Below are 27903 nucleotides of genomic sequence, written 5' to 3'. Positions count from 1 at the left end.
AAAGAATGGAGTTCGATGTGGAAATTGCAGAATTTCTTCTACATGGATAAGTTTGAGTTTGAAGTTTATGAAGCTATTAAGTTAGCATTACCTTTGCTAAATTCCCCATTTGTTCATCAATGGTTCAGACAAATCTATGGCAGTTCTGACCTTGTATGGACGATTCCAAATAGATCTTTTGTGCAGCTACTGACAACACAAACCGTACAGAAAACTACGGTGATGTGTGGTTTTACTCTGGCTGTTTTCAGTCTAAAAGCAGAGCTAAGCTAACAGAGCTATAATGTAAACTATCAGCTGATGCAGCATATCAAGTTTTTAAGACACAGACTGTCAAAATAACGAGCTCTGAGTTTTTGTTAGAAGAAATTTTGATGATACCATAATACAAATGAGTGTAAACAATGGGCTTTACAGTTTACTCAGTGAGTGATACGTCTGTGGATACATAGCATTGGTTTGATGGTGGTTTTGTTAGTCATAAATGTTTTCTGATACGTGACTTCCTTCTGCTTTTGAGAGTTTAGAGCACAGGTGTCAAACATGCGGCCAGGGGGCCAAATCCAGCCCACCAAAGATTTCAATCTGGCCCCTGGGATTAATTTGTGAAAAGCAAAAATGACACTGAAGATATTAACAATCATTTTAGGTCAATTCAATCTAAAGTGGCTCAGACCAGTAAAATACTATCACAATAACCTAATAAATAATGAAAACTGTACATTTTTCTCATTGTTTTAGTATGTAAAAAAAAAAAAAAAAAAAAAAAAAAAAAAAAAAGTAAAATTACACAAAAATGTTGGCATTACAGACTAGCCTTTTATTAAAAAAAATGTGAATAACCTGAAATCTCTTAAGAGAAGTATGTGGAATTTTAATAATATCCTGCCAGTTATTTGATGTTTTTTGTATTTGTAGATCCACTGTGATCTCTAAGTTGTGATTTACATGTATAAATGATAAACTAAGGTGTAATATTGTTAACATTGCACTTATTTTACTAAAGAATTTTCAGGTTATTCATATTTGTTCATGTTATGTTCGAGAACAATTCATAGATGTAACCATTTACATTACGGAATTTTAGTTTTTTCACTCAAAAGTTACTAGCCTACTATTTTTATTATTTTACTGGTCCGGCCCACTTTATATCATATTAGGCTGTATGTGGCCCCTGAACTAAAATGAGTTTGACACCCCTGGTTTAGAGTATCAATCTGACATATAACCCCTTTAAAACAAAGGTTGTACAAAAGAAACAGTTAAATTCACACCTACTCATGTAAATTACACATTAGAATGACTATCTGTATGCTGCTCATCTTCTATGTTTTGTATACCGAACATGTCTCAGTGATGCTCCACTGATCTGGGAGGTCAATCAATGCTTCTCTCCAAAGCATGCCACTTTACAGCCACCGTAAATCCATTTCCCACAATGCATCTTGCTCCTCATTAACATAGAAAGCATTGATTTACTGATTGTAAAGACCTGGCCATGGAGATCTACAGTGTCAAACAACATAAAGAATCTCAACCAAAAATGTCTGATATGTTCAGTTAATGAGTTTGATGAACTTCTTTTCAGTTTGTTCAGGCTGGTTGTTGATTGGTTTCATAAACGTTAACACTGCAGTACATACTTGTCATATTCAGCCCCTCTTGAGACAGCGTTCAAGAGGTGATAATTCAGCACTATTGAACTAAATGTGCTGTTGAACTGAACCACATAATCGAAAGGTAAAAAGTGCTTCAGCGTTGATAATAATTAAACACCATGAGCTTCATAAATATATTCATTATATAGCGAGGCTGTGGTATTGGATTGTACAGGATGTAGTTGCCTGATAAAGTGACACAGCTTTGTAGAGTACACAAATATTTTAGTCTTTCCCCTTCGGTAGAGTATGTCTTACATGTTTTCATGAATAAACTATTGTGTTATCTATTTACGGCTTGAAATATTAAAACAAAATGTTCTGGGAAGGTGAGAGAAGACGGGAAAGTGTTTTAATTCAGCATGGTTGACGTTGCCCTTTGTTTGGTCCTGATGTGAACTGATTAATTTAGAAGACAAAAAAGTTCCAGACAAAGGCAAAAGCAAGCAATTATTAAAACAATACATCAGTAAGAAAAACATCTACATAATAACTGATGGCAAAAAAAACGAAGTGTAAATTATTGTAGGATGCAAGGCACTGCTTAGATGTTGTGGTTGGCAAACTATTCCCCCAAAACATAGTTATTCTTCAAAGACATTTCGTTTATAACTCAGTGGGGAGTTACCACAATGATGCTGAGAGAAATAGATGAGGGAGTCAGTTCAAGGCAGCCATCAAAGCTCCCAAATGTGGGCTGATGGTACTCGTCTGTCTCCATTTAGACAGTTTGTATCTTGTATCATTTAAACTTAATGTTAAAGACAGGATTATACAACAAACTATTGTCAGTGGAGATACTACGCACAAATGAAAAGCAATAAGTTAAGTCTTATAATTTAACAAACCTTTAAGTTTGTAAAATAAGGGCTGGGCAAAGTGATGAATTTTGTATAAAGTCATTATTTCTGTCAGGTTTAAAGGCTCATTTATTGTGCTGAATGAAAGATGAAGAAACAAACTATTACACTGTTTTACAAGTGAAATGTCTCTAGAATAAAATTAGTGTAATTTTACCAAGTTTGAGTTATGAATAAAAATAAAAATTAAGTCAAAAATGTTGATTGGCTGTAGTTTCAAACATATTCTTGGCCAAAATGGGAAATTCTGAGAATTGATGAGAGAATGGGTTTTACTTTAAATAAATATTTGTCTTACAGCTACCAGATCTACTTCAAAACACCATCTGCACATTACAATACATACACTTTACAAGTTATTTCCAGCAGAAGATTTATAAATCTGTGCATAAACTAATATCTATGAGTAATAACACTTTATCATAAACATTGAAAACATCAGCTAACCAGCATTTTTGTCATTTATTTTCCAATTCATCTTTATTAGATTGATTTAGCACATTTTATCTCTGAGGCAGATGATTTCTAAAAAAAATAAAAATAAAAATAAAAATTGAAAACCAGTGTTATTTCTGGTCAAATCAAAGAATGATTAACAAAAAACTAGAGGTAGAACATTCTAATAAAGACCAAATCTTTTTCTTTTTCAACAGCAGAATGTGCCAGGGTAAAATGAAGTCATATTTTTTGGTGTTTTACTTGAATAAAGTAGTTATAATGACATAAAAGTATAATAATAATAATATACTAAATGTCATTATTCACATCAGTAATTCTCCTTGCAGCATCACGATCTATATCATGTACTTTAACCAGAAACACCCCGACAGATGGACAGACAAATGGACGCACAGCGAGACTACTTCATCCACACCAGCTTAAAATGCAACCCAGCCCTTTATAAGAATGTATTATTAAAACCCTGTTAAAAAAAAAAGGAGCGAAAAGAGATGTAATGAGGAAGCCTGTAGAAGAGACGGATTAAGAAGAATAAAAAAGTAGGGGGGTGCATTCCTGAACTATGTTGTGCCTCAGCTGGGGTTCAACACACTTTGTCTTGAGCCAAAATCTCCACAGTATCTAGGTCAGAGAGGTGCCCCTGTTCTCCCCCTCACAAACATTTCCCGCTTTCCAGCTCTAGATTGTCCACCACCCTTTGGCTCTGAAATGTAGGATCATGAGGACAAAGAGGGCTCCAACCTAACAGCTGTTCCCCTCTCCCTTTTACTTTTCTTTCCTCTAACCGGGCCCTCCCAGCCAAAGAACTACCACCACTCTCTCTCTCCACATACTTTACGTGAACTATGAACCAATTTCCTCCTTTAAGGAATTTACACAAGCTAAATCCAACGCACACGGGGAGTAAGATCACAGAGAATGGCTATCGTCGTCTCAGGCTGTAACGTTTGGCCTCAATAATTCATGCATGTACATTCAGAAATCTCTAGGCTTTTCTTCCTTGTGAATCGATTTAACTATATCGTCATACATATAAAGTCGGATCCGGCCTCATTTAGCTGTGATTGACTCTCGAGATTCCACTTAAAGTGAAGAAAAGCACATTCCACTGAATCCGCTGAACTGTCGGCTTAGTTTTATGGATTTATATGACAATGACGCAACAGTGGACTTGGCAGGATGTGTCCTTGGGATAATGAGGTCAAAGTAGGACTAATTTGAGTCTGTTCTAAAGATATGAGTTCTTCCTTACGGCTCTATGGGTGGTCTGAGTCCTTCTCTGGGGCGCCAGGTCTGAGAGTAAACCTGCGGAAACAAAAGGGCCCTGGTAACGACCGGTCGGTACAGATCTGCTGTTGTTCTCTCAGTGTTTCTTATTCAGTGTGAATGGAATGCACCAACGGACTAGATGATGTCATCCCAGACTGCAGCCTCTAATTCAAAATCCTCCCGTTAAAAAAAAAAAAAAAAAAGCTGAAATGTAATGACTACACCCAGAAAGAAAACAAGAAATGAAATGAAGAGAGCAAAGACAGTGAAAGGACGGCAGAAGAAAAAGAGATAAACTGCGAGAAAGTGAAGGAGAGTTGCGAAGAAAAGCAGGAAATAAGTCACGGCTTGGGCAGGGACACATCTGCTAGCAGTTAAAATGTCAGAGAACATAAAATGCCATAAACACAACACCACCCTTGCCCCCTCCACTCTGTTCAGCCTGTTGTTATGCTGCTGGGACAACAGTGTCCCCTGTCCCCCCACCACCTGGCCCACATCAATCCCACTCCCACCTAATTCACCTATTATACTGGTCTCTCAACATCTATCCATCAGCATCTTCTGCCTCAAGTTTAGACCCATTACTGACCCTGAAACCCCCTCATTTTCTTCAGAGCACTTGATCTTTATCAGCCTTATTTTTTGCTACTTTTTTCTCCAACCCCAAGTCCTGTTCTAGGCTTTTTTTTTTTTTTTTTTTTTCAGAAAAGGAGGGAGGGCCTTTGAATGAGTAGATTCCCTGCCCTCGTCTCTGCTCTCCGGTGGGGCCACTACGGGGGCTAACTGCACTTTTTACAGTAAAAGAACAATTACAGACCTGAGAAGCAGTTAGAAGAGTGTTGAAGGGTGCAACGGCAGCATTTCAACACGATCCATCACTGCCTGGTCTAACACTGACAACTAAACAAAATGTAGAAAAAGTAACAGTGACATGTATGTGTTTGCTTAATCCATACAAATCTGACATTAAAATATATAAATATGACAAAAATGCAATTAGCTTTAATGATGCTAATGGGCAGGTTCACTGACATTGAGTTAAACTTAACCCATAAAGACCCAGTGCTACTTTTGTAGGAGTTTTCAAATGAATTTTTCTTTATATTTAACCTTTCTTTGCTCCTTAAACCCTGACGTGTCATCGCTGACACACCCTGCCCATATGCAGTTTGGATGGCTGTAACTCTTTCACTGTTTGTGCAATTGGAAAAATTCCAACGGTTTCTGAAACTTGAGATGTTGCGCTGTACAGGTTTCTTTGGGTCATTATGGTAATTTCACTCACACCTGTACTAGAAGCAGGAGAAGAAGCCTATTTAGCAGTATTATAACATGCACTGCATTGTAAACTAGAAAAGCCCTCAGAGAGCGCAGACCTCTGCCAAGGCAGATCTGCCCCCCCCCCAATCATCACCAAAATTTAATCATTTGTTCCTTGTGCCAGTATCAACATTTCCTGAATATTTTATGAAAATCCGTCCAAAACTTTTTGAGTTATCTTCCTAACCAACCAACCAACCAACCAACCAACCAACCAACAAACAAACAAACCCTGGCAAAAACATAACCTCCTTGCCGGAGGTAATGACTGCTAGATTTTGAAAAATTGGTAAAAGGAATCCCTCACAACATATTTTCTAACCTTTTTATAGTTAAAATAAGAGAAAATGTACAGATGAACCATTTTAGACTTAGAGTTTAAAGGGTTAAGAGATTTATCACAATTTATTGTAATATTATCCTCTCCGTTTTTTCAGTGAAAATCAAGCATTTCCTATATTTAATTCACTGATCATGTAGATGTTCATAAAAGCTAAGATTAAAGTTGAGGGTTATTATATCAGAAACAAAGAAAATTGAAGAAAAAGTGACTTTTTCAAAAAAATACATCATCAACTGAACAGAAAACAAGTGTCTCCATCCACTGTCATTTATCAAACTCCATGGGTTTTACTGGTGAATCAATACTGTAGAAGATGACGTGTTTCCACATTCACTGCAGAGCCTCTGAACGTCCAAATGGGTCATATCTGATGACTATGAAAAGATGACAAACTGTATTTTACACCAATCATTTACATGTATTGATAGAATTAGTGGATCAACACTTATTAAACATTTTACATCACTTGATGGTTTTGGTTGCTAGTGGCTGTTTGGGTCTTTATGGGTTAGGCACTTCCAATTTTTCCATTTGTTTTGCAAAGTTAACTGGAAGTATCACAATTTAGGAAAAACTATTCCTTTAACTAACTTACAATCTGAAATAATATATCAAGTGTTGCCTACTTACTTTGTTGCTATAAAAAAATCTCTTTAGCCTACATTGAGGCTAGAACAGAGAGTACAGTCTTTTACATGGATCTGTAAACTGGTCTGATGAGTCTGAAACGGTGTCTGTGTTTCAGTTCACATCTTAAATCCTACACGGAAAGGAATTATTTACATTAAGCATTTAACAATTAAAAGGATCCACTGTATTAGGATGTATTAAGACTTAGTTAATAACTGGTGAGAACGATACTAGTATGTTTCCCTGTATCATCTTATACATGCAAGGATGGAAGAGGATGGGTTGTCAGTGTTTTTTTATTGTTTTAATAATGCATTATTGTTTGTTTTAAGATCTTTTCAGCACTTCACAGTGATGATTTTGATTTATTGCTTGACTGTGAGTTAAAAAGAGGACAACAATGGAAAATTGCTCTTTTTCATAAGCTGAGTTCAAGAGGCACCGGAGACTCCATTTATCAGAGGAAGGCTAAACTAATGGAGCTACAGTTTATGTTCAGACTTAAAATCAGTTTTAACATGTGAGAACAGAGAGCTCAGCTTCCAGTTATGGGATTTTATTTTGGAGAACAAAATTGTGTTGCTGTCAGTGGAATGAGACAAGATATTTTTTGATCCTGTTTGAATTCTGTATCATTTACACATATGATCTTGAATAATTTAAGGATAAGTCAAGAAAGTCACAGTTTATGGTTAAACTGAACTATCAGCCTTTGAAAAGACATACATATAAAAACAGCATAATCGAAAGTCATAGAAATGACGATGACAAGCCAAATTAGGATCATAAAGTTTGTAAATGTATGATGTTGAAGCTGCAGAGACATGTTCAGTGTTACAGTTCTGTCTGTCCATGAACTGTTCAGAGTCACTGAAGACGTTTCTGCAGCTTCAACATGTAGTGACTTTCACCTCTTTTAATACTTTCCCTTCCCACTCTCCAAGATTAAGGTAAAGTGAGCCAACGGAACATCTGGAATGTGGATCTCATGTGACAAGAGATGCAGTCCATTAAGCTATTAACATGCAACTATCTTTACCACAAACCACAGCCTTCTTGGTGCGTAAAATTATCTTTTACATTGACAAATATCATATGAGGAAATAGCCGCTTTGCCACTGACCCTCAAATTGTGTGAATATAATTTGCACATTAAAATTTACCTAATGGAAAAATGAAAATTTCACCAAAACTCTTGTTTTTCGATTAAATTTTTTGCACTGGCAACACATGGTTTTTCGGGCATGGTGCAATTGGTATATCACATAAAACTGCAATGGAAAGACCTTTTTCTGCAACTAGAGTCACGTGTTGACGGACGTTACAACAAGCAAAGAAGAAGAGTTTTAAAAGAAACATGGCATGACATGGGTGGACACACCAGGAAACCAAATTATTTTTGAATTTAGTACGGGGTAGAGGAGTAATATATAATAATAATGAACGTATCTGTAAATCAACATGATATTTATGCTTGTCACCATGTTTATGGCATGACTTCTCATGTCATCGCACGATAATAAATAAACAAATCATTGTATTTGTGATTTAATGGAAAAACCGACATTACGCACTTCTGTTTTTTTCGACATTTAGTAAATATCAGTAAAGTTTTGCGCAGATGTCTAATGGAAAAGTGACTAATGAAAAATTGTCTCCATGGACCACTGTTCATATTTTTTTATAAAGTTAGATCCCATGGAGCTCAAAGGGAAAGGCTCTCTACAAAAGGGAATTACACAAAATAACCACCAACAAAAAAAAAAAATCAGTTGTTGAAATGTGAAGGAAACATGCTTAGGCGAGTGCAACCAAGGCTGGAATTTTTGATTTCAGTTTTTTGTTTTTGTAATCTTTTGATTTCTTGGAAGGGTATCACAGAATTTCATTCACTAAAGAGATATTTATTTATTTATTTATTTATTTGCAAGAAGCTAAGATCTGGAAACAGAAAACATGTTAAGAGAGAACTGTATAGTTGAGGGGAGGGATGAGGGGGTTGTTGAATCAACAGTTGTTGTGCAATGTAATACTAGATGATAAAGTCTGTATGTGAAATGAAAATAAATCTAAATATTGTTAAAAAAAAAACAGCTGTGAACAGTCATTACTGCAGCTCTCTTGTGCTTCTTATTAAACCCTTAACTTTTCATTTGTACTGTAGTAACTTACATATTAATCATCTCTTCCTGCCAAACCCTTAGAGGAGGCCTTGCTGCTGCTCTTTGTCATTAGTGTGTGCACGTTAATTTATGTGCGATGTGCCTCTGAGTACAGAGTGTCAGTAATGATAAGACACCAATACAGCTGGTAAGCTAAATGAGGACTCCTTTTAAGCCAAGCCAAGAGTGAAAAGAACACACTGCAGGGACATGAAACGCAGTACAACCCCCCTTTCGTTCTCCCTACCCCCTGACTACACAGCCAAGTCTTACCTCACCTCCCAATCTCCTTCGCTATAATTGCATGACTGTGGCTGCATTTCCCCTCTGTTTTACATCCCTCTATCTCTATCACAAAGCCTGCACTGGCTCCATGACTAGTTGTTGAGCCACAGTAATTAGAGCAGCCTGATACAGACAGAGGACACAGCGTCCCCTCATGTTCTCTCCACCTGGGCAGATATTTTTAGCCCACCTTGAAAAAGACAGAACAGGCATCAACATGGCAACATGGCGGGGTGCCTACAAGACTGTGGCTCAATCAGAGGCTGATACAGATCTGGGGTCACAACAATGCAACCGGAGCTTTCTTCTTCACATCCAGCTCTCTTTAACCTTTAAACTCCTGTAGACCCAAGAACACTTTTTTTCTGCTTGTCTTGATAGGCTAATTTCCTGTTGGTGTCTATTTATTTTCAATGTCTGATAACAGTGTCATTCCACTCTGTTACTGGGGAATGATGTGCCATAATACAATAACACTGCATGCCATAAAAACAGAATAATAAACAGCTCTCTCTGTGCTTTGTGTGTGCTAGTGTGTATGTGCAGATGTCCCCCGAGGCTGTAAACTTTCATGACTTTCTCTTTGCCTGTATCTCAACCTCTTTTGCATATCAAGCTTTGAGTGAAACATCAACATTTTATTCACTCGATGCATATCTGACTCCCACTTGCATACACACCACACATTTCTCGACCCCTACCACCCTGCCACACTACATCTCTGAGCCGCTTATCTTCAAACGGCGCAATTTCTTACCTCAGGAAGCACACGGGTATTCTCCTTCATAATAAATCAGGAGTCAGCGTCCAGATTTTAATAGCCTACACTCACGCCAGGAAATATAAACATCAATTCACACACAAAGATACATGTTTTCATCAATCTTTCTACCTTTTTATTATGCTCCTGTGTGCATGCGGATAATAATTCTAGTGCACATCCCATCACTTTTAAGCAGAGATAAATATGAGCATAGAAAAATGTGTTATTAACCACCCAGCTAGTGGTTGTCAAACTTTTTAAACTGTGTATTACCTTGAAAATATTTGGCTCACAAAGCACACACCACTATCATGACCAACAATAACATACTGTCATGCAGATCTACCTTATTCAGATACACACTTTTTACACAGGAGACAAAGTTATTCCTAAAAATAAAAGAAGAAAGAAGAGTATTCATTATTTTTTGGCCACTGTGTAGCAGTAGTTAGTTTGCTGGTTGCTATAATGCAGGTTTATTAAATCAGGAACTTGCACTGCCATCAACTCAATTCAACTTTAAGATGATTTTATAGATTCACTGCAAAGAATATCAACAACATGCATGTTTCCTTTCTGATTCATGCTGTTTTTTGCCATTTCGCATATAATATAAGTAACTAATGCTTGTGCTCAGCCCACTGTTGTTCACTTCATTTTGTACAGGACTGCTTTCAAATATTCTCCTCTTGGACAACGCAATTCTCCTCTGAAGCAACAACAGCAGTGTCTTTTTATAAACTGTTTATCATTTTAGCTAATTCTGCAGTGCCTACTGTCACAACTCACCAAATTTGTTCTACATATGTACAAGAATACTACTTCCTGCCACATGCATTTTAAAATAAAATATCTTGCAGATTCTTTAGATATTTTTAGATTTTGTTGTATAACTACTAGTCAAATTTAGAACCAAAATGATTTAATATTAAATAAATACATTTGCCTTTCGTAAAGAGTATTTAAAATATGTTAATGAAAAAGAATTCAACTTTATTGTCACACAGTACATAGAACATCGGTAATAATATGTACAAGCAATGATCAGTTAATTAATTAATCATTTAAATGATCAAATAAACGGGGACTACAGTCACCAATGATTTTTCTCAATCATTTATGTTGTTAAAATGACTAATTAACTTATGTCTTTTTTATTTCCCCTCAGTCTAACAGAACTGCTATTAGTTTCCTTGCTACAGTTAGCCACTGTTAGCTCATAAGCTAATGATAATTGATTGACTGTTTGGAAAAATGTAAAAATTCTTGATTAAAAATTAATCTTATATTTTTTAAACAAAGGTAACACATCTAATCACATACAGCAGATCCCCCAAACTGCCATAAATTATTTAGAAATTAATAAAATAAATCAGGTTTCTGGTACGACTTGTACCACAAACCTGGCATGTTATTGAAAAATCAGAAGCTTTTCAGTATTATCCTGTTCATCAGTAAAACAAAAGAGAATGTATGCTAGCTAGATTTAATGTTCTCAGTATAACTATTAGAGTAAGTCTTTAGGAATAGCTGCAATAGGCTGACACTGAAACCAAAGTATTACAGTAAACTTTTATAAAATCAAATTTTGACATTGTCATTAAGACACTCCTTGCAAATTAAAAGTATTATGACCTAAAATTCATTAAAAAAAAAAAAAAGTCATTATTCCTCCAGAGTCCTTTCTTATTCAACAAAAATTAAAAATGTTACCTTCTTGTAATGTATTATAATTGTGTTTTTTGCAGTCATACATGACATACAGGTAGAGTAAAGAGGATTTTTGAGTCATCTTTTGTCTTTACTTCATGCAGCCAGAAAAGAATCGATTAAAATCATAAATTGACTGGGGAAAAAATTTGATTTATTTTTTGGCCGTATTTTGAGAGTCCTTTCTCATTTAACAAAAATTTTAAATGTTACCTGTTTGCTTCTTGTAATGTATTGTAATTGTGTTTTTTGCAGTCATACATGGCATAGAGACATAGTAAAGAGGATTTTTGAGTCATCTTTTGTCTTTACTTCATGCAGCCAGAAAAGAATCGATTAAAATCATAAATTGACTGGTGAAGAAATGAGATTTATTTTTTGGCCGTATCACCCAGCTGTACACATATCATAGCTGACAACCATGGAATAAAAGAATCATGAAGTATATACGATTAGGTTTTGACCATAGCAGGATGCTCGATTGCTTTGCTCTGATTTGATATATCAAACAAATATAACAGAATAAAAAGAAAAAGAAGAGAAAATGTTATTAGAGTGAGCCTCCATGTCAGTATGCCTCTCCAAAGTGTCAAAAAACTCTGCATTAATCTATGCAAGTTGTTTTTTCTATTTATACGAGACATCAATGATCAAGTGGGAGGATCACTGTATTCATTTCTGACCTAAAACACCCTGAACACAAAACTGATGATGAATCCAACTCACAGTATTTCCGCAACTATTCTACAATCAGACAAATCCTTGACCTTCCTTTACATGGACGTTAAATACAACTCAGACATCCACCTCGTCAGCTCATCAGATCCAGTGTTGTGGAGGCTTTGCTCTAACTTGTTGACTTCTTTTAGACGACACATTGGTATGCCGGTTCAGGCCCTTCCCACGGCCAGTCAACAGGCCATATATTATCTGGGTAATTACCTTTGGAGAATAGATGCTTTTCTAATGCCTCCCCATTAACTTCACGGGTCCACTCTACTGACTCCGCTGTGTGCTCTGTCTTCACCTAACTAAATTACCAAACAGATCATGCAATAAAGATACAGACAATGGCACATTTTTTCCAAGCAGACAAAGGTAAAGATGCCAGTGGGTCATAAGTGAAGGCCTGCCCATCACTAATGACCCTGTGCATGAGGCTGTAAAAACAGAGCAGACAGTTTGTTTATGTTGTGTTCCACATTCGCTGGAGCTGTAAGAGTTTGACAAATCTAGTCTCTAATTAGGCTGCAGCTTATGTGGAAAAATGAAAAGAAGTTCATCCTGTTTGTTTCCCCTGGGCCTTTAACTGTTGTTCAGGTCAACAGAGGAGCTGACATAAAGCCAGGTGTTAAACAGCTGTGTCCGGTGAGGTTAAGGCCCTCATCCACCACCTGGTGTGTAAGACGTTCTCAAGCAGACAGCAAACACAGTTGGTCAAATACACCAAATGAACTGCTAAAAACATTCATTTTAAATGATCTGAAGGGTCATTCATCTGTACCTATAAACCTTCTAGCACATAAAAATGACTGATCGACTGCTTTTTCAAGGTCAATACCTGCTATTAGTAACCAAAGAGACTGAAAATGATGTTTAAAACCAATATGTATTTACAGAAAAAATAGAAATCAGGGTGGAAGACCAACTCCATCAGAATAAAACATCATTTTTACATTGAATATAAGGGATTGCCAGTGCTCATGAATAAATACAGGGTGAGGAAGCAAAATTTAAAATATTTTGAGGCAGGGATTGAAAGACAGTGTATGACCAATTAGCTTATTGAAAGTCATGAGAATTTATTTGTCACAAGAAAATTGACATAATAGAAAATGTTTTTATTCTATGTGTCCTCCTTCTTTCTCAATAACTGCCTTCACACGCTTCCTGAAACTTGCGCAAGTGTTCCTCAAATATTCAGGTGACAACTTCTCCCATTCTTCTTTAATAGTATCTTCCAGACTTTGTCGTAATAGTTTTGCTCATAGTCATTCTCTTCTTTACATTATAAACAGTCTTTATGGACACTCCAACTATTTTTGAAATCTCCTTTGGTGTGACGAGTGCATTCAGCAAATCACACACTCTTTGACGTTTGCTTTCCTGATTACTCATATGGGCAAAAGTTTCTGAAAAGGTATGGATAATAGTGTTAGGTATGATTATGACATCAATATATGTTTGGTTTCAAAACAATTGACGTAGTGCCTGCTGAGAAAAAACAACTAAATGTTCATTGTAAATTTTGCTTCCCCACCCTGTACATGTTCTTTTCTCATTTCAGTGTTGATAGGCAACTATTTGTGATGTACATCCAGTCAGAATGAGATGTGGAATGTTGACCTCAGTGACTGTGTCAGTGCCAAACCCATAAAGAACTTTTTAAACCTAGAAATGTTTTTTGTGGCCATTTCCCAAGTCATTTTTCTCCACATTTAACCTTTCCTTAGAGCTCTATCTTATCTGTTGTAGATATCTGGGTACTGGGATCGACTACAAACTGTGCACCATGTTGATGCCGTGTGTAAAAAAAGCAGATCAGCACATGCATTTGTATCGCAAATTTACATTTTCATTGTCAACACCAATGGCTTACTCTTTTCTAATTGAATTATTCTTATCTTTTCACTTTATATGAACCCTTAAAGACCTAGAACTATTTTTGCAGTGATGTCCTAATTCTATTTTTTGTTTGGTTTTCTTTGTTTTTCTTGAGCTGACGAAAGAAAGTGAAATTCCCCCTCAGGGTGAATAAAGTGCATCTGTATCTGTATCTGTGTTTTTGTCTGTATCCAGATGATTTTTTTCTTCTACACTTAACCTTTCCTAAGTGATTTATCCCCATTTATTATAATATTATGCCTTGTATTTTGTATTTTTCAGTGAAAATGGGGTATTTCCTATACCTAATTTTACTAATGAGGTGGATGAAATTCAATGACTTGTTTTATTATAAAACCGTGCAAATAATGTTCCGAGCCAAACAAAGGTCACTCTGTTCAAAAGTTCTTTTTGACATGGGAAAGCAGGTATGATTCTAGAGGTGTTTGTATGTTTACTGTACAAAAAGCTGTTAAATGTATAAAAAGAAGATGTATTTCTGTTATTACATACATAAATATACATTCAAAGATGTATAATTCATTAATGGTTTTCAAAACACTGGTTTGTAAAGATATTTTTGAGGGATACAAGCAAGAAGGATTTTTGATGTATTGATTGGTCGCCTAAAACTGATTTTGATTTGAATATAGGTGAGGCGTATATAAGCATTTAGCTTCTGCCTAAGCCTGTTCAGTCTAAACAGAATTCACAGTCAGTTGACTTAAAATCAACCTCATTGATTGTATGTTCTGTATTAGAGAAGATGACTGAATAAATTTAAACCTTAAACCAGGAGCGTCAAACTCATTTTAGTTCAGGGGTCACATACAGCCTAATATGATACAAACTGGGCCGGACCAATAAATTAATACAAATAATAGGATAAGAACTTATAAAATAACTTATAAATCTACGTTTTTGAGTGAAAAAAGTAAAATTCTGTCATGAAAATGTTTACATCTACGAACTGTACTTGAACATAACATGAACAAATATGAACAACCTGAAAATCTTACGAAAAATAAGTGCAATGTTAACAATATTATGCCTTAATTTCTCATTTATACATGTATGCACAACTTACAGATCACAGTGGATCTACAAATACACAAAAAAATTTTGTAAGAGGCAGAATATTGTTAAAATTCCACATTTCAGAAATTTTTATAAAAGGCCAGTCTGTAAATGTAACCATTTTTGTGTAATTTTACTTTTTTTTTTTTTTTTTACACTAAAACAAAGAGGAATATTTGCAATTTTCATTATTTATAGGTTATTATGATAGTATGTTACTGGTCTGATTCACTTTAGATTGAAATAACCTAAAATGATTTTAACACCATTGATTGCTAATTTCTTCAGTGCATTTCTTGCATTTTACAAATTCATCCCGCGGGCCGGACTGGACCCTTTGGCGGGCCAGATTTGGCCCTCGGGCCGCATGTTTGACACCCGTGCCTTAAACCTATCTTCAAAAAAGCTTTACATCAAAACTAAAAAAAGATTTTTTCAGCATAAATATCATTGACTGAAGATAAAAACTAGTGTCTATGACCACTGCCACTTCTGAAATTACATAGGCTTTACTGGTGAATCAATATTGCAGAAAAAGATGGTGTTCACATTCACTATGAAGCCTTTGAATGTACAAATAGGACACATGTGTCACCACTGAAAACCTCATAAACTGCATTTTACCTTTTTTATTTGAATGTTTTGATAGAATATGTTGACAGGATAGGATAGATACTCATGGTAGACAGTGAGGGTTAAATGTGTTTATATTGTTCGATACCTGCTAAGATAAAAACACTCCCAATAACTATAGAAATGTGAATATTGGATGAACAGTCGGTGTAACCCTACATCAACCAGTCTGTGAGTTTACCCACAGCGTGACCACTTAGAGCTGCAGTGTGAGACAGATGAGGTGAGTACTGTCACCACCCCTGAGTACACAGACAAACACTGACCACCCAAACACCCTGTTTGTATGCCATTAGAGCTGCCACCAGTTGGCGGAGTGTTTTGCATCCTACAATATTGATGATGAGGGTCGTCAAACCCTAAGGGGGGGGGGGGGTTTGAGCTTGTGAGCTTTACACAAACACTGCCCACCCTTCTTTTCTTTTCACAGATGTATGTCACTTTTTTTTTCCTCCACCCTTTTCCTCCATGGCAGGTTATGCAGTCCTGCTTACCTCACAAGTCCAAAAAAAAAAAAAACACACAATAGATGGTGTGTTTCTGTGTGTGTGTGTGTGTGTGTGTGTGTGTGTGTGGTGCAGGAGGATATACAATATATGACTACATTTGAGACATAAAAGCTTATTAAATTGTTATGGCAGCAGTAATTTCTAGAGATTGAAACTGTTGAAAAACGGGCCTAGAGGCAGTTTAGTTTAACTGTGCGTTAATTGTCTCCATAATGAATGTTCATGATTGCAACAATAGTGGCATAATTGGTTCTCCTTAAGAAGAAAAATGCCATAACAGGCTATTGACTCTGAAATTACCCAAATATGGCTCATTTCACCACAGCTCAGGGTTGAGTATAGGGTCGTTAAGCATATGAACAAAGGTGCTGTCTGTGCGTAAAGGACACTTTGGCGCACAGTTATAATGTAAAAAAAAAAAAAAAAGCAATAAGGAACATTTTGCTTCTCGCTGCAAAAAGCCTAAAGACAGTTATGATCATTTAGGAGCTCATATGAGAAATAAAGGCGACTTAATCCAACTTACCTCTGCGTTAGAGAGAGCCACGGACAGCAGAAGGAGCACGGCAGCACTTCGCAACATCTGGAAATAAAAAAAATAAAAACAAAAAAACAAAAACAGAAAGTAAAGGGTCAGGATGGGAGATGGGAGTTAGGGAAATTCACAGCCGTTTCCAAACCAAATTCCACAGTGGATAAAAGAAAAACTTGAGAGCAGAATCCGGCTGTAAAGTTACCATTTTGTGCAAGCGGCGGAGGTCTTGTGTGAGGAGGGGGAGCTGCTCTGGATGTTTGTCGGGACGGATTCGAGCAGGAGGTCCGTGATTTGAAGAAATTTGAGGAGCGCTGTGGAATTCGTGCCAGTCACTGAGTCTCTCCCCTCCTCTCTCTCTTCGACGTGGCCAATGGAAATGCCTCAAGTCCTCCGAGGACGTTTACAGGAGAGTAGAGGAGGAAAAGGAGGAGGAGGAGGAGGGAGGAGGAGGAGGAGGAGGAGGAGGAGGAGGGGGGAGGACTCAGCAGAAGCGTGCGTATTGTGCAGCCTGTGTGCAGACCTTCCTGTCGATTCAAAATGATGTTAAACTGCAACCGATTCCACCCTAAATGCCTTTTCTGCACATGCATCTGCCTCTGTTTATGCGCCTTTGGGTGGTCCGCGCATCCCTGCATCCTCTGCACGTCACTTTATTTGTTTATGATCATTTCTGCTCCATCTAATCCATACTTTTATGATGCAGAAGCAGCATCGTTAACAACTGATTTTTTTTGTCTGTATTAATATTTTTGTCCACTTGAGGGCAGCGAGGAAACAAGATCTGAACACATGTATCATATCATATCATATCATATCATATCATGTCATGTCATATCATATCATATCATATCATTGGTTTCCTGGTACTGTTCTTTAACCCTTAACCCTTTCATGCATGAATTATGAGAACCTTAATCAAGATTTTTTTTTTTTTTTTTCCTGAGTGTTTTTATTCCTCTTTGGGCATTTATTTTTTTATGAAGCTATTTTCCATAGAGTTGCAAAAACATCCACTAAACTGGACACCAAAGAAAGCAAAGAAAACTGATATACTGTGTGAAAACTATGAAATAAGAACATTTTATAGCTGTTAATCTGATGTTTTCTCATATTTTAACAAACTCTAATACAAGTTATTACTCACTTCATGGAGATAATATGCTAAATAAACAAACAAACAAACAGACAGACAGAGAGACAGACAAACAGACAGACAGACAGACAGACAGACAGACAGACAGACAGATAGATAGATAGATAGATAGATAGATAGATAGATAGATAGATAGATAGATAGATAGATAGATAGATAGATAGATAGATAGATAGATCTTTCTGTTGTTAATTACAGTCTAATAATGGTAACAAGCGATTGATTTACACTCAAACATGTTAGATCAAGTTGATTGAGAACAGCAAAGTTCCAGTAATGTTATCAGTTGTAGTGTATGGGATGATGCATGTGTTGGCAGATATGAAACTAAAACAAAATCCATGAATATACAAGAGATCAGCTGTAGAATAACTGTCCACTGTAGTGACCACTATGCATGAAAGGGTTAAAGACATAGAACTATTTTGTGGCAGCTTCCAAATGAATTCTTCTTTTACATTTAACCTTTCCTAAGTGATTTATCACCATTTATTCTCATATTAATCTCTGCATTTGGCATTTTTCAGAGAAAATTAGGTGTTTTCTTACATTTACTGACTATGTACATGTTAAAATAAGCGTAGTGTAAATGCAAAGGTTATCATTACATCAAAACAGAGAAAACTGAAGGGAAAAAAATATAATTATCTGATTCCAGTTTCTTACATTACAATAATTTCTGGATTCTTTACTACTTTATGAAAGTAAGTTAAATATCATTAAATATTGGACAAAACAAGGAGTTTTGAGCTTTTAGAAACGATGATTTTTCAACATTTTCATGATTTTATAGACATGATTAACCACCACTACTACTACTATTACTACTACTACTGCTAATGATAATAATAACATAATTTTTCTGTAGTGTGACAAACTCAGAATGCATATTTACCTCCGCCAAGGAGATTATGTTTTTGCCAGGGTTTGTTTGTTTGTTTGTTGATTGGTTAGTTAGCAAGATAACTCAAAAAGTCATGGATGGATTTTCATGGAATTTTCAGGAAATGTTGATACTGGCACAAGGAACAAATGATAAAATTTTGGTGGTGATTTGGGGGGGGGTCTGCCTTGGTGGAGGTCTGTGCTCTCCAAGTGCTTTTCTAGTTAATACTGCTACATACAGACAAGAGCAGACCACACCACCTAATAGTGACTTTTTCAGTCAAATCCATCGTCCACTGTCACTTGTCCAAACTGGAGAATCAAAGTTGCAGAACATCTTAGTATTTTCCTGTTCACTACCAATTTTCTGAACGTCCAAATGGGTCATATCTGATGCAGATGAAAAGCTCAGAAACAGCATTTTACCTGAATTATTTCAGTGTATTGATGGAATTAGCGGTTCAAAAGTTATTAAACATATTATCAGTAGATGCTTTTGTTCCCTGGTGATTGTTCTTAAATATTTTCACTCATAAACTACAGAAAAATCCCTGCAAAATGATTCCATTTTTCCACACCAGTGCTTTTTGTGTATGTGTGACTTATAGATGTGTGTTTCTCATTCTGCAAGCATTGATATTCCACCAAACAACAAAAATGCACATCTGCAAATAATAATAGCCTATCAACCAAGGGAAAAGAAACAAAAAGGGGAAAAGGCTTTTGTTGAATTTTGCTTTGTGTTCTCAGATATAACACTGCTGTCAGATGCTGTGCTTATATTTTCATATTGTCTTAACATATTCAGTAACCTTTGTATCCCTGTTTTTGCTGGAATGCAGGAAGTTCAGAGGAAGCCAAGGCTGTTAGTTGAAGCCTGAAAAGGCAGTTTTTTTCACTCCAATATGGTTGCAAAGAAAACATCAGCTGTGGAAAGGCAACAAGCTGCAAGTATAGTTTAGCATTTTGATGAGATTTATTGACGTATCCATCCTTAACACCTTGACATACTCCCTGCAGGCATTTAATCAAGAGGGTTCGTAAGTTAATAACAGGTTGGTGACTCTAAATTGCCGGTAGGTGTGAACTGAAAACCTATCCAGGGTGGATGTAGGAGCACAAGAGGTACAGGTGATGTATGGTGCTGTATGTGCCAAAGTCTCAGGCTTTGTTGTTTTTGCAGGTTTGTAATGAGTATACATCTTTATCTCAGTCTCTTAACCCATAAAGACCCAAAAATCCACAGTTAACAAAAAGCATCTACTGATTTAAACTGTTTAATACCTGTTGATCCACTAATCCTATCATTGCATGTAAATAATTGGTGTAAAATACAGGTTGTCATCTTTTCATGGTCCTCAGATATCACCCATTTGGATGTTCAGAGGCTCTGTAGTTACCATGGAAACACCATCATCTTCTACAACACTGATTCACCAGTAAAACCCATAGAGTTTGAGCAATGACAGTGGATGGAGACACTTGTTTTAGATAGATGAATCTTTATTGTTATTGCACAATCATACACAGTGTAATAATTTTGGTGCAGAGAAGAATAAAAAGACAATAAACCGAACTGAATATACACAGGGCAATTAAAAATTGCAAAAATGTAAAACTAAAAAAAAAAAAAGTAAAAATATTCTGCTTATTATTCATATTATGATTTATGCTCAGTTAATGATATATTTGCTGAAAAAGTCCCTTTTTCTTGAGTTTTCTGTGTTTTGATACAACAACCTTTGAATTTACTGTGAGTTTTCATGAACATCTAAATTAAATACAGGAAATCACATATTGGAAAACATGTGATTTATAGTGAAAAATGCAAAATATGGAGGACAATACTATAATAAATGATGATAAATCAGTTAAGAAAGGTCAAATACAGAAAAAAAAAAAAAATCATTTGGGAACTACCAGAAAAGTAGCACTGGGTCTTTATGGGTTAATTAAGACACAGCAAGAAAATGTGGTTCATATCTGTATGTGCATGGTGTTCAAACAGAAAAATCACAACTAAATGGCTTCTATTGTCAGGATCTGTGCTTGTGACTCTTTGCTCCTCCCTTTTGGTTATGGACCTGTGCCTGTGCGACCCTCAGCTCCACCTTTTCATTTTCATCATCAGATTCACCTGCTGGCGCTGCATGGCTGCAGCCAATTACCTTCAGCCTATTTAAGGCTTTGGTTTGCAGCCATGCAGCGCTGGTCCATTACTCCTCACTCCTTTCCATAGCCCGGACATTTGATCATATTCATCCACGGACTCTGACTCAGGTTTTGTATGTTTTTTTTTTTCCTATGGACTCTACTTTAGTTTTTGTATTAGGTTTTTCGTTGTCTGGTTTTCATTTTTTGTTAAATAAACTTGTTATTTTTTCCCTTCAGTACTGTGCATTTGAGTCCTCTCATTTTCCCTTTTGTGACAGAATGGACCAGCCATACCTGGACTCAGCCGGTACTGAAGGGACCCGTTTTTTTTTTTTTTTTCGTGTTTTTAGTTTTTTCATCCCTGGTTTCGTTCGCCTTTCCATAGCTCTCCTCTATACCGTCGTTCTGCGCTTCCCTGCCCTATATCCGGCTTTTCTGAGACTTACCTTTGTCCTCACCCTTGTCCTCAGCGACGGCGGCTCGGTCTCCTCCGTGCCGGTTGGTTCGGGAGGGCCCGGAGCCGTCGGGTGCATACCCCGGTTTTTCTCCCAGTGTGTCTCTGTTCCCTGTTTGTTTCCTGCCTTGTTTTACCGGCGTTCCCATGTTGTGTGGGGCCACGGACCACGCTGAGTCCGGGCTCTCCTCCCGTGTTGTTTTTTTCCGGTGATTTTCTGTCTCTCGTCTGTTTCCGCCTCGTGTTCCAGTATCCTATTCCTTGTGGGGACCTGGGCCTTCGTGGGGTCCGGGTTCTTCTCTTGTGTCTTTTCCTTCGTGTGTCTAATGGTTTGAGTGAGTTTATTAGCTCTGATCTGCCTGTTCATGTTAGTTTGTTTGTTCTGCTTGTTTTATTCGTTCCTCCCTGTCTCTCTCTGTCCGTGTGTATTTCTCCGTGTGTATTTCTCCGTGTGTATTTCTCCGTGTGTATTTTTCAGTACTACCTGGAGGCTAGTACGCCGTCTGGTAGTTTCCCCTCCTTGAAGTCCGGTTCCGGCCGCGCAGCGTTTTTTGAAGCCTGATTCAGTTTGTCCATGCAGCGTTCCTGCAATCTGTTTCTGTCTGTTCGCGCAGCGTTTTTTAAAGCCTGTTCCTGTCCGTTCCTGAAGTCCGGTTCCGTCCGGCAGCGTTCCTGAAGTCCGGTTCCGTCCGGCAGCGTTCCTGTTTCCCCGTCTCGGCCTCGCTCTTTGTGTCTCCCCGTCTCGGCCTCGCTCTTTGTGTCTCCCTCTCCGTTCCCCTGTCTGTCCAGTCTCAGTCAGCCAGAGTCATGGGTCCAGCCATAGTCCAATTCCAGTCGATGTCTGTAGTCCAGTCTTTGTCCGGTCAGTCTTGTCTCAGTTAGAGTCACTAGTCCAGTCATATTCAGTTCCAGTCAATGTCCTAAATCCAGCTAGAGTCCTGTCTGCCACAGCCCTGGAGATCCACGAACCAGGGGGTTTTCTGACCTGTTTCGGAGGGTTTCTCACGTCCTGGTCTGGAGGTTTTCCACGTCCTGGTCCGGAAGTCTGCCCTGAGGTGCTTCAGCAGTCTTCCCGGAGGCGCTTCATGCCGCTTCACCGGGAGGTGCTTCAGCCTGTTCGCCCTGAGGTTCTGCAGCCAGTCCGCCCAGAGGCTCTTTACGCCGTTTCACTGGGAGGTGCTTCACCCTCTTTGCCCGGAGGCTCTTCACGCCGTTTCACCGGGAGGTGCGTCAGCCTGTTCACCCTGAGGTTCTTCAGCCAGTCTGCCCGGAGGCTCTTCACGCCATCCCACCGGGAGGTGCTTCAGCCCGTCTGCCCTGTGGTTCTTCGTGCCCCTTTGCCAGGATCCCTTCTATATTCCAGGATGCCCTGGTCTTCGTGGGGGCTTTTTCGCTTCTCTGGGGATGTCAGGATGCCGTCCCTTGGGGGGGGGTCCTGTCAGGATCTGTGCTTGTGACTCTTTGCTCCTCCCTTTTGGTTATGGGCCTGTGCGACCCTCAGCTCCACCTTTTCATTTTCATCATCAGATTCACCTGCTGGCGCTGCATGGCTGCAGCCAATTACCTTCAGCCTATTTAAGGCTTTGGTTTGCAGCCATGCAGCGCTGGTCCATTACTCCTCACTCCTTTCCATAGCCCGGACATTTGATCATATTCATCCACGGACTCTGACTCAGGTTTTGTATGTTTTTTTTTTTCCTATGGACTCTACTTTAGTTTTTGTATTAGGTTTTTCGTTGTCTGGTTTTCATTTTTTGTTAAATAAACTTGTTATTTTTTCCCTTCAGTACTGTGCATTTGAGTCCTCTCATTTTCCCTTTTGTGACAGAATGGACCAGCCATACCTGGACTCAGCCGGTACTGAAGGGACCCGTTTTTTTTTTTTTTTTTCGTGTTTTTAGTTTTTTCATCCCTGGTTTCGTTCGCCTTTCCATAGCTCTCCTCTATACCGTCGTTCTGCGCTTCCCTGCCCTATATCCGGCTTTTCTGAGACTTACCTTTGTCCTCACCCTTGTCCTCAGCGACGGCGGCTCGGTCTCCTCCGTGCCGGTTGGTTCGGGAGGGCCCGGAGCCGTCGGGTGCATACCCCGGTTTTTCTCCCAGTGTGTCTCTGTTCCCTGTTTGTTTCCTGCCTTGTTTTACCGGCGTTCCCATGTTGTGTGGGGCCACGGACCACGCTGAGTCCGGGCTCTCCTCCCGTGTTGTTTTTTTCCGGTGATTTTCTGTCTCTCGTCTGTTTCCGCCTCGTGTTCCAGTATCCTATTCCTTGTGGGGACCTGGGCCTTCGTGGGGTCCGGGTTCTTCTCTTGTGTCTTTTCCTTCGTGTGTCTAATGGTTTGAGTGAGTTTATTAGCTCTGATCTGCCTGTTCATGTTAGTTTGTTTGTTCTGCTTGTTTTATTCGTTCCTCCCTGTCTCTCTCTGTCCGTGTGTATTTCTCCGTGTGTATTTCTCCGTGTGTATTTCTCCGTGTGTATTTTTCAGTACTACCTGGAGGCTAGTACGCCGTCTGGTAGTTTCCCCTCCTTGAAGTCCGGTTCCGGCCGCGCAGCGTTTTTTGAAGCCTGATTCAGTTTGTCCATGCAGCGTTCCTGCAATCTGTTTCTGTCTGTTCGCGCAGCGTTTTTTAAAGCCTGTTCCTGTCCGTTCCTGAAGTCCGGTTCCGTCCGGCAGCGTTCCTGAAGTCCGGTTCCGTCCGGCAGCGTTCCTGTTTCCCCGTCTCGGCCTCGCTCTTTGTGTCTCCCCGTCTCGGCCTCGCTCTTTGTGTCTCCCTCTCCGTTCCCCTGTCTGTCCAGTCTCAGTCAGCCAGAGTCATGGGTCCAGCCATAGTCCAATTCCAGTCGATGTCTGTAGTCCAGTCTTTGTCCGGTCAGTCTTGTCTCAGTTAGAGTCACTAGTCCAGTCATATTCAGTTCCAGTCAATGTCCTAAATCCAGCTAGAGTCCTGTCTGCCACAGCCCTGGAGATCCACGAACCAGGGGGTTTTCTGACCTGTTTCGGAGGGTTTCTCACGTCCTGGTCTGGAGGTTTTCCACGTCCTGGTCCGGAAGTCTGCCCTGAGGTGCTTCAGCAGTCTTCCCGGAGGCGCTTCATGCCGCTTCACCGGGAGGTGCTTCAGCCTGTTCGCCCTGAGGTTCTGCAGCCAGTCCGCCCAGAGGCTCTTTACGCCGTTTCACTGGGAGGTGCTTCACCCTCTTTGCCCGGAGGCTCTTCACGCCGTTTCACCGGGAGGTGCGTCAGCCTGTTCACCCTGAGGTTCTTCAGCCAGTCTGCCCGGAGGCTCTTCACGCCATCCCACCGGGAGGTGCTTCAGCCCGTCTGCCCTGTGGTTCTTCGTGCCCCTTTGCCAGGATCCCTTCTATATTCCAGGATGCCCTGGTCTTCGTGGGGGCTTTTTTCGCTTCTCTGGGGATGTCAGGATGCCGTCCCTTGGGGGGGGGTCCTGTCAGGATCTGTGCTTGTGACTCTTTGCTCCTCCCTTTTGGTTATGGGCCTGTGCGACCCTCAGCTCCACCTTTTCATTTTCATCATCAGATTCACCTGCTGGCGCTGCATGGCTGCAGCCAATTACCTTCAGCCTATTTAAGGCTTTGGTTTGCAGCCATGCAGCGCTGGTCCATTACTCCTCACTCCTTTCCATAGCCCAGACATTTGATCATATTCATCCACGGACTCTGACTCAGGTTTTGTATGTTTTTTTTTTTTTTTTCCTATGGACTCTACTTTAGTTTTTGTATTAGGTTTTTCGTTGTCTGGTTTTCATTTTTTGTTAAATAAACTTGTTATTTTTTCCCTTCAGTACTGTGCATTTGAGTCCTCTCATTTTCCCTTTTGTGACATCTATAGGTAAAAGTCAGTATAGTGTGACCTCCTTTTTAATTTAGTACAATCTTGAACTCTCTTGGGTTGACTGTCTCCACATTTTCTTAAATAATCTTATGATATATTATACCAAGTGAAATGAAGAATATCATTGGGTTTTTTCTTTACACTTGGGCTGTCTTTTATTCTTTGCCCCATATAGCTTCTATGCTTCTATAACAGTTATATTCTTATTACAGTTTACATATTCCCTGTATCATCCAGTTGTGCATATGTTGAAACAGAGAATAAAAATCTATATGTACGGTCATTATAATCCTGCTAAAACAACAACCCTAACGATGGCCTAGGGCTAAAAAACAGACACTGACATTTATCTCTGGGAGAATCGCATCACTTTGCCTCAAAAAGACAATACATTAGCAAGTACAAGAAGAAAATATTCTCTTCGATGACATAAAGCAGGTATCAAACTACTCTGAACAACATGAAATAATGGTATAATGATGCAATATGACAAAACTAAACAGTTATGATTATCTAACATAAGGATGGATTGTTGTGTGATCCATCTCTCTGCGTTTTCTTAGTCTGTTGCATCCAGACTGAAATATCTCAACAGTTACTGATGTACCAATTTTCATGATGATATTCAAGCTGTGATGATCCACGACCTCTGCTCCATCACATCATCACAAGGTCTGTTACAATTCAATAGAAAATGTCAGATCAATCAGAATCAGATGCTAATCGGCTGCAGCAATAACACACCAAATAACCATCAAACGTATTGTTCACTCTGATTAAAGTGGCACCTTCAGTGGCAGCTGACTGATATGGATGTGTGCTATGTTTTAACCCATAAAAACCCAAACAGCCACTGGAAACCAAACCATCTACTGATCTGAACTGTTTAATAACTTCTGAACCCCTAAATCTGTCAACACATTGAAATAATTGTTGTAAAATATAATTTGTCATCTTTTCATGGTCATCAGATATGACCCATTTGGACGGTCAGAGGCACCGTAGTTACCGTGGAAACACTGTCATCTTCTACAACATTGATTCACCAGTAAAACCCATGGAGTTGGATCAATGACAGTGGATGGACACACTGGGTTTATGTTCAGTTATTGAGATTGGACAGAAAAAGACGCTATTTTTCAGTTTTCTCTGTTTTTGATACAATAACCCTCAACTTTAATCTGAGCTTTAACGAATATCTACATGATCAGTGAATTAAACATAGGGAAAATACATGATTTACACTGAAAAATGCAAAATACAGAGGATAATATTACAATAAATGGTGATAATTTCAGAAAGATTAAATATAGAGAAAAATATATTTGGGAACTGACACAAAAGTAGCACTGGGTCTTTATGGATTAATGCTAATTGCTAATGCTAATTCTGGGTACTGTGTATGTGTATGGATGGATAAAATCAGGGCCGTTTCTAGCTTCGTGGGGGCCCCAAGCAAGATGCTGTTTGGGGGCCCCAAATTTGTCAAACTACATATGAAGAGATTCCTAAACCCTTTAGATAGTCTACTAAGATGCCACAATCTATTACACTTCATGAGCAAAACAGGCTACAGTTAAAATTAAACAACTTAAGTTGAGCCACTCAGGCAAGTTAAACTGATAAAAAAAATAATAAAAATAAATAAATATATATATATATATATATATATATATATATATATATATATATAATTCAAGGAAAACACCAATCCTCTATACGTCAATAAATAAAACAGATTTTGAGGGTTTATAAAAAATCCTTACTATGAATAAGAAAATACAACAGCCGCTGAGATAACTTCTCTTTGATGCCATTATGAAGTTTGTTTTGTTTAATACTTTCGCTAACAGTAATGGTAGGTGGGTAGCTGTCAATTATTCCCACCATACCTGTTGGCGGCCCACTACGGCACTAACTGTGTGATGGTGCGGTCCAACGAATATGACCTAATACTGCCACAAAAAGACCTGCCACAGCTTATCATTGCACTATATTTTATTTATATCCTACTTTTTTTTAAGTGTATAAGGGATGTAATAAACACATGAGATAACTACAGATAAAGACAGGACATTTTAATTTTCGTCAGATGAGGCTGAACATGCAGTTTTGGGGCCCTTTGGGGGCTTGGGGGTCCTGAGCATTTGCCCAGTTTGTCTATAGAAAATGCAAAGGCCGGATTTCCCTACAGGGATAATAAAGCAATTTGAATAATAATCTTAACCTTAGTAAATTATTTTCATTTATTTATTGGTTCACTTAATAGGAACCATGCATATTTATGAACATTGTTGTATAAACCATACACCCATGTAAATATACCAGAATGAGTCAAAGTAACTACTTCTCATCTGCATCTAATGACATTTCAGTATGATTTTTTTTTATTTCATTTAATTTGTAATAATATTCAAATGGATCTCAATGCATTTTCATGGGTATAACACATTTTAGCATATTTATCAGCTCGACTGAAGTGGTGGATACGAAAAACACTACACTTATGAAGCATCAGCATATGCATTATCATTGTGAATGTCTTTACTGTGCAGACCTTAATAATGGATTAGATTAGATTTATATAGA

At 38.4% G+C, this 27903-nt stretch overlaps 1 protein-coding gene and 1 long non-coding RNA gene across 2 annotated transcripts in view; one reads left to right on the top strand and one right to left on the bottom strand.

Moving 5' to 3' along the window:
* Positions 1–17212, bottom strand: part of fstl1b (follistatin-like 1b) — a 31694-nt gene extending 14482 nt beyond the window's left edge. The window contains exons 1-2 of the mRNA XM_030124238.1: positions 17023–17212; positions 16812–16868 (exon numbers count right to left, since the gene is read on the bottom strand). Coding sequence (XP_029980098.1) covers positions 16812–16868; positions 17023–17025 — 60 coding nt within the window. The 5' untranslated portion in view covers positions 17026–17212. The remainder of the gene's footprint in view (positions 1–16811; positions 16869–17022) is intronic.
* LOC115411938 (uncharacterized) lies at positions 1168–26940 on the top strand. The gene is made up of 3 exons (XR_003934286.1): positions 1168–1209; positions 9995–9996; positions 26840–26940. It is a non-coding gene; the product is annotated as an uncharacterized LOC115411938 (long non-coding RNA).
* The last annotated feature ends 963 nt before the right edge of the window (positions 26941–27903 follow it).

The sequence above is a fragment of the Sphaeramia orbicularis genome, chromosome 21 (assembly GCF_902148855.1).
Source record: "Sphaeramia orbicularis chromosome 21, fSphaOr1.1, whole genome shotgun sequence".
Lineage (NCBI taxonomy): Eukaryota > Metazoa > Chordata > Actinopteri > Kurtiformes > Apogonidae > Sphaeramia > Sphaeramia orbicularis.
This window is presented reverse-complemented; position numbering and strand designations above follow the sequence as displayed.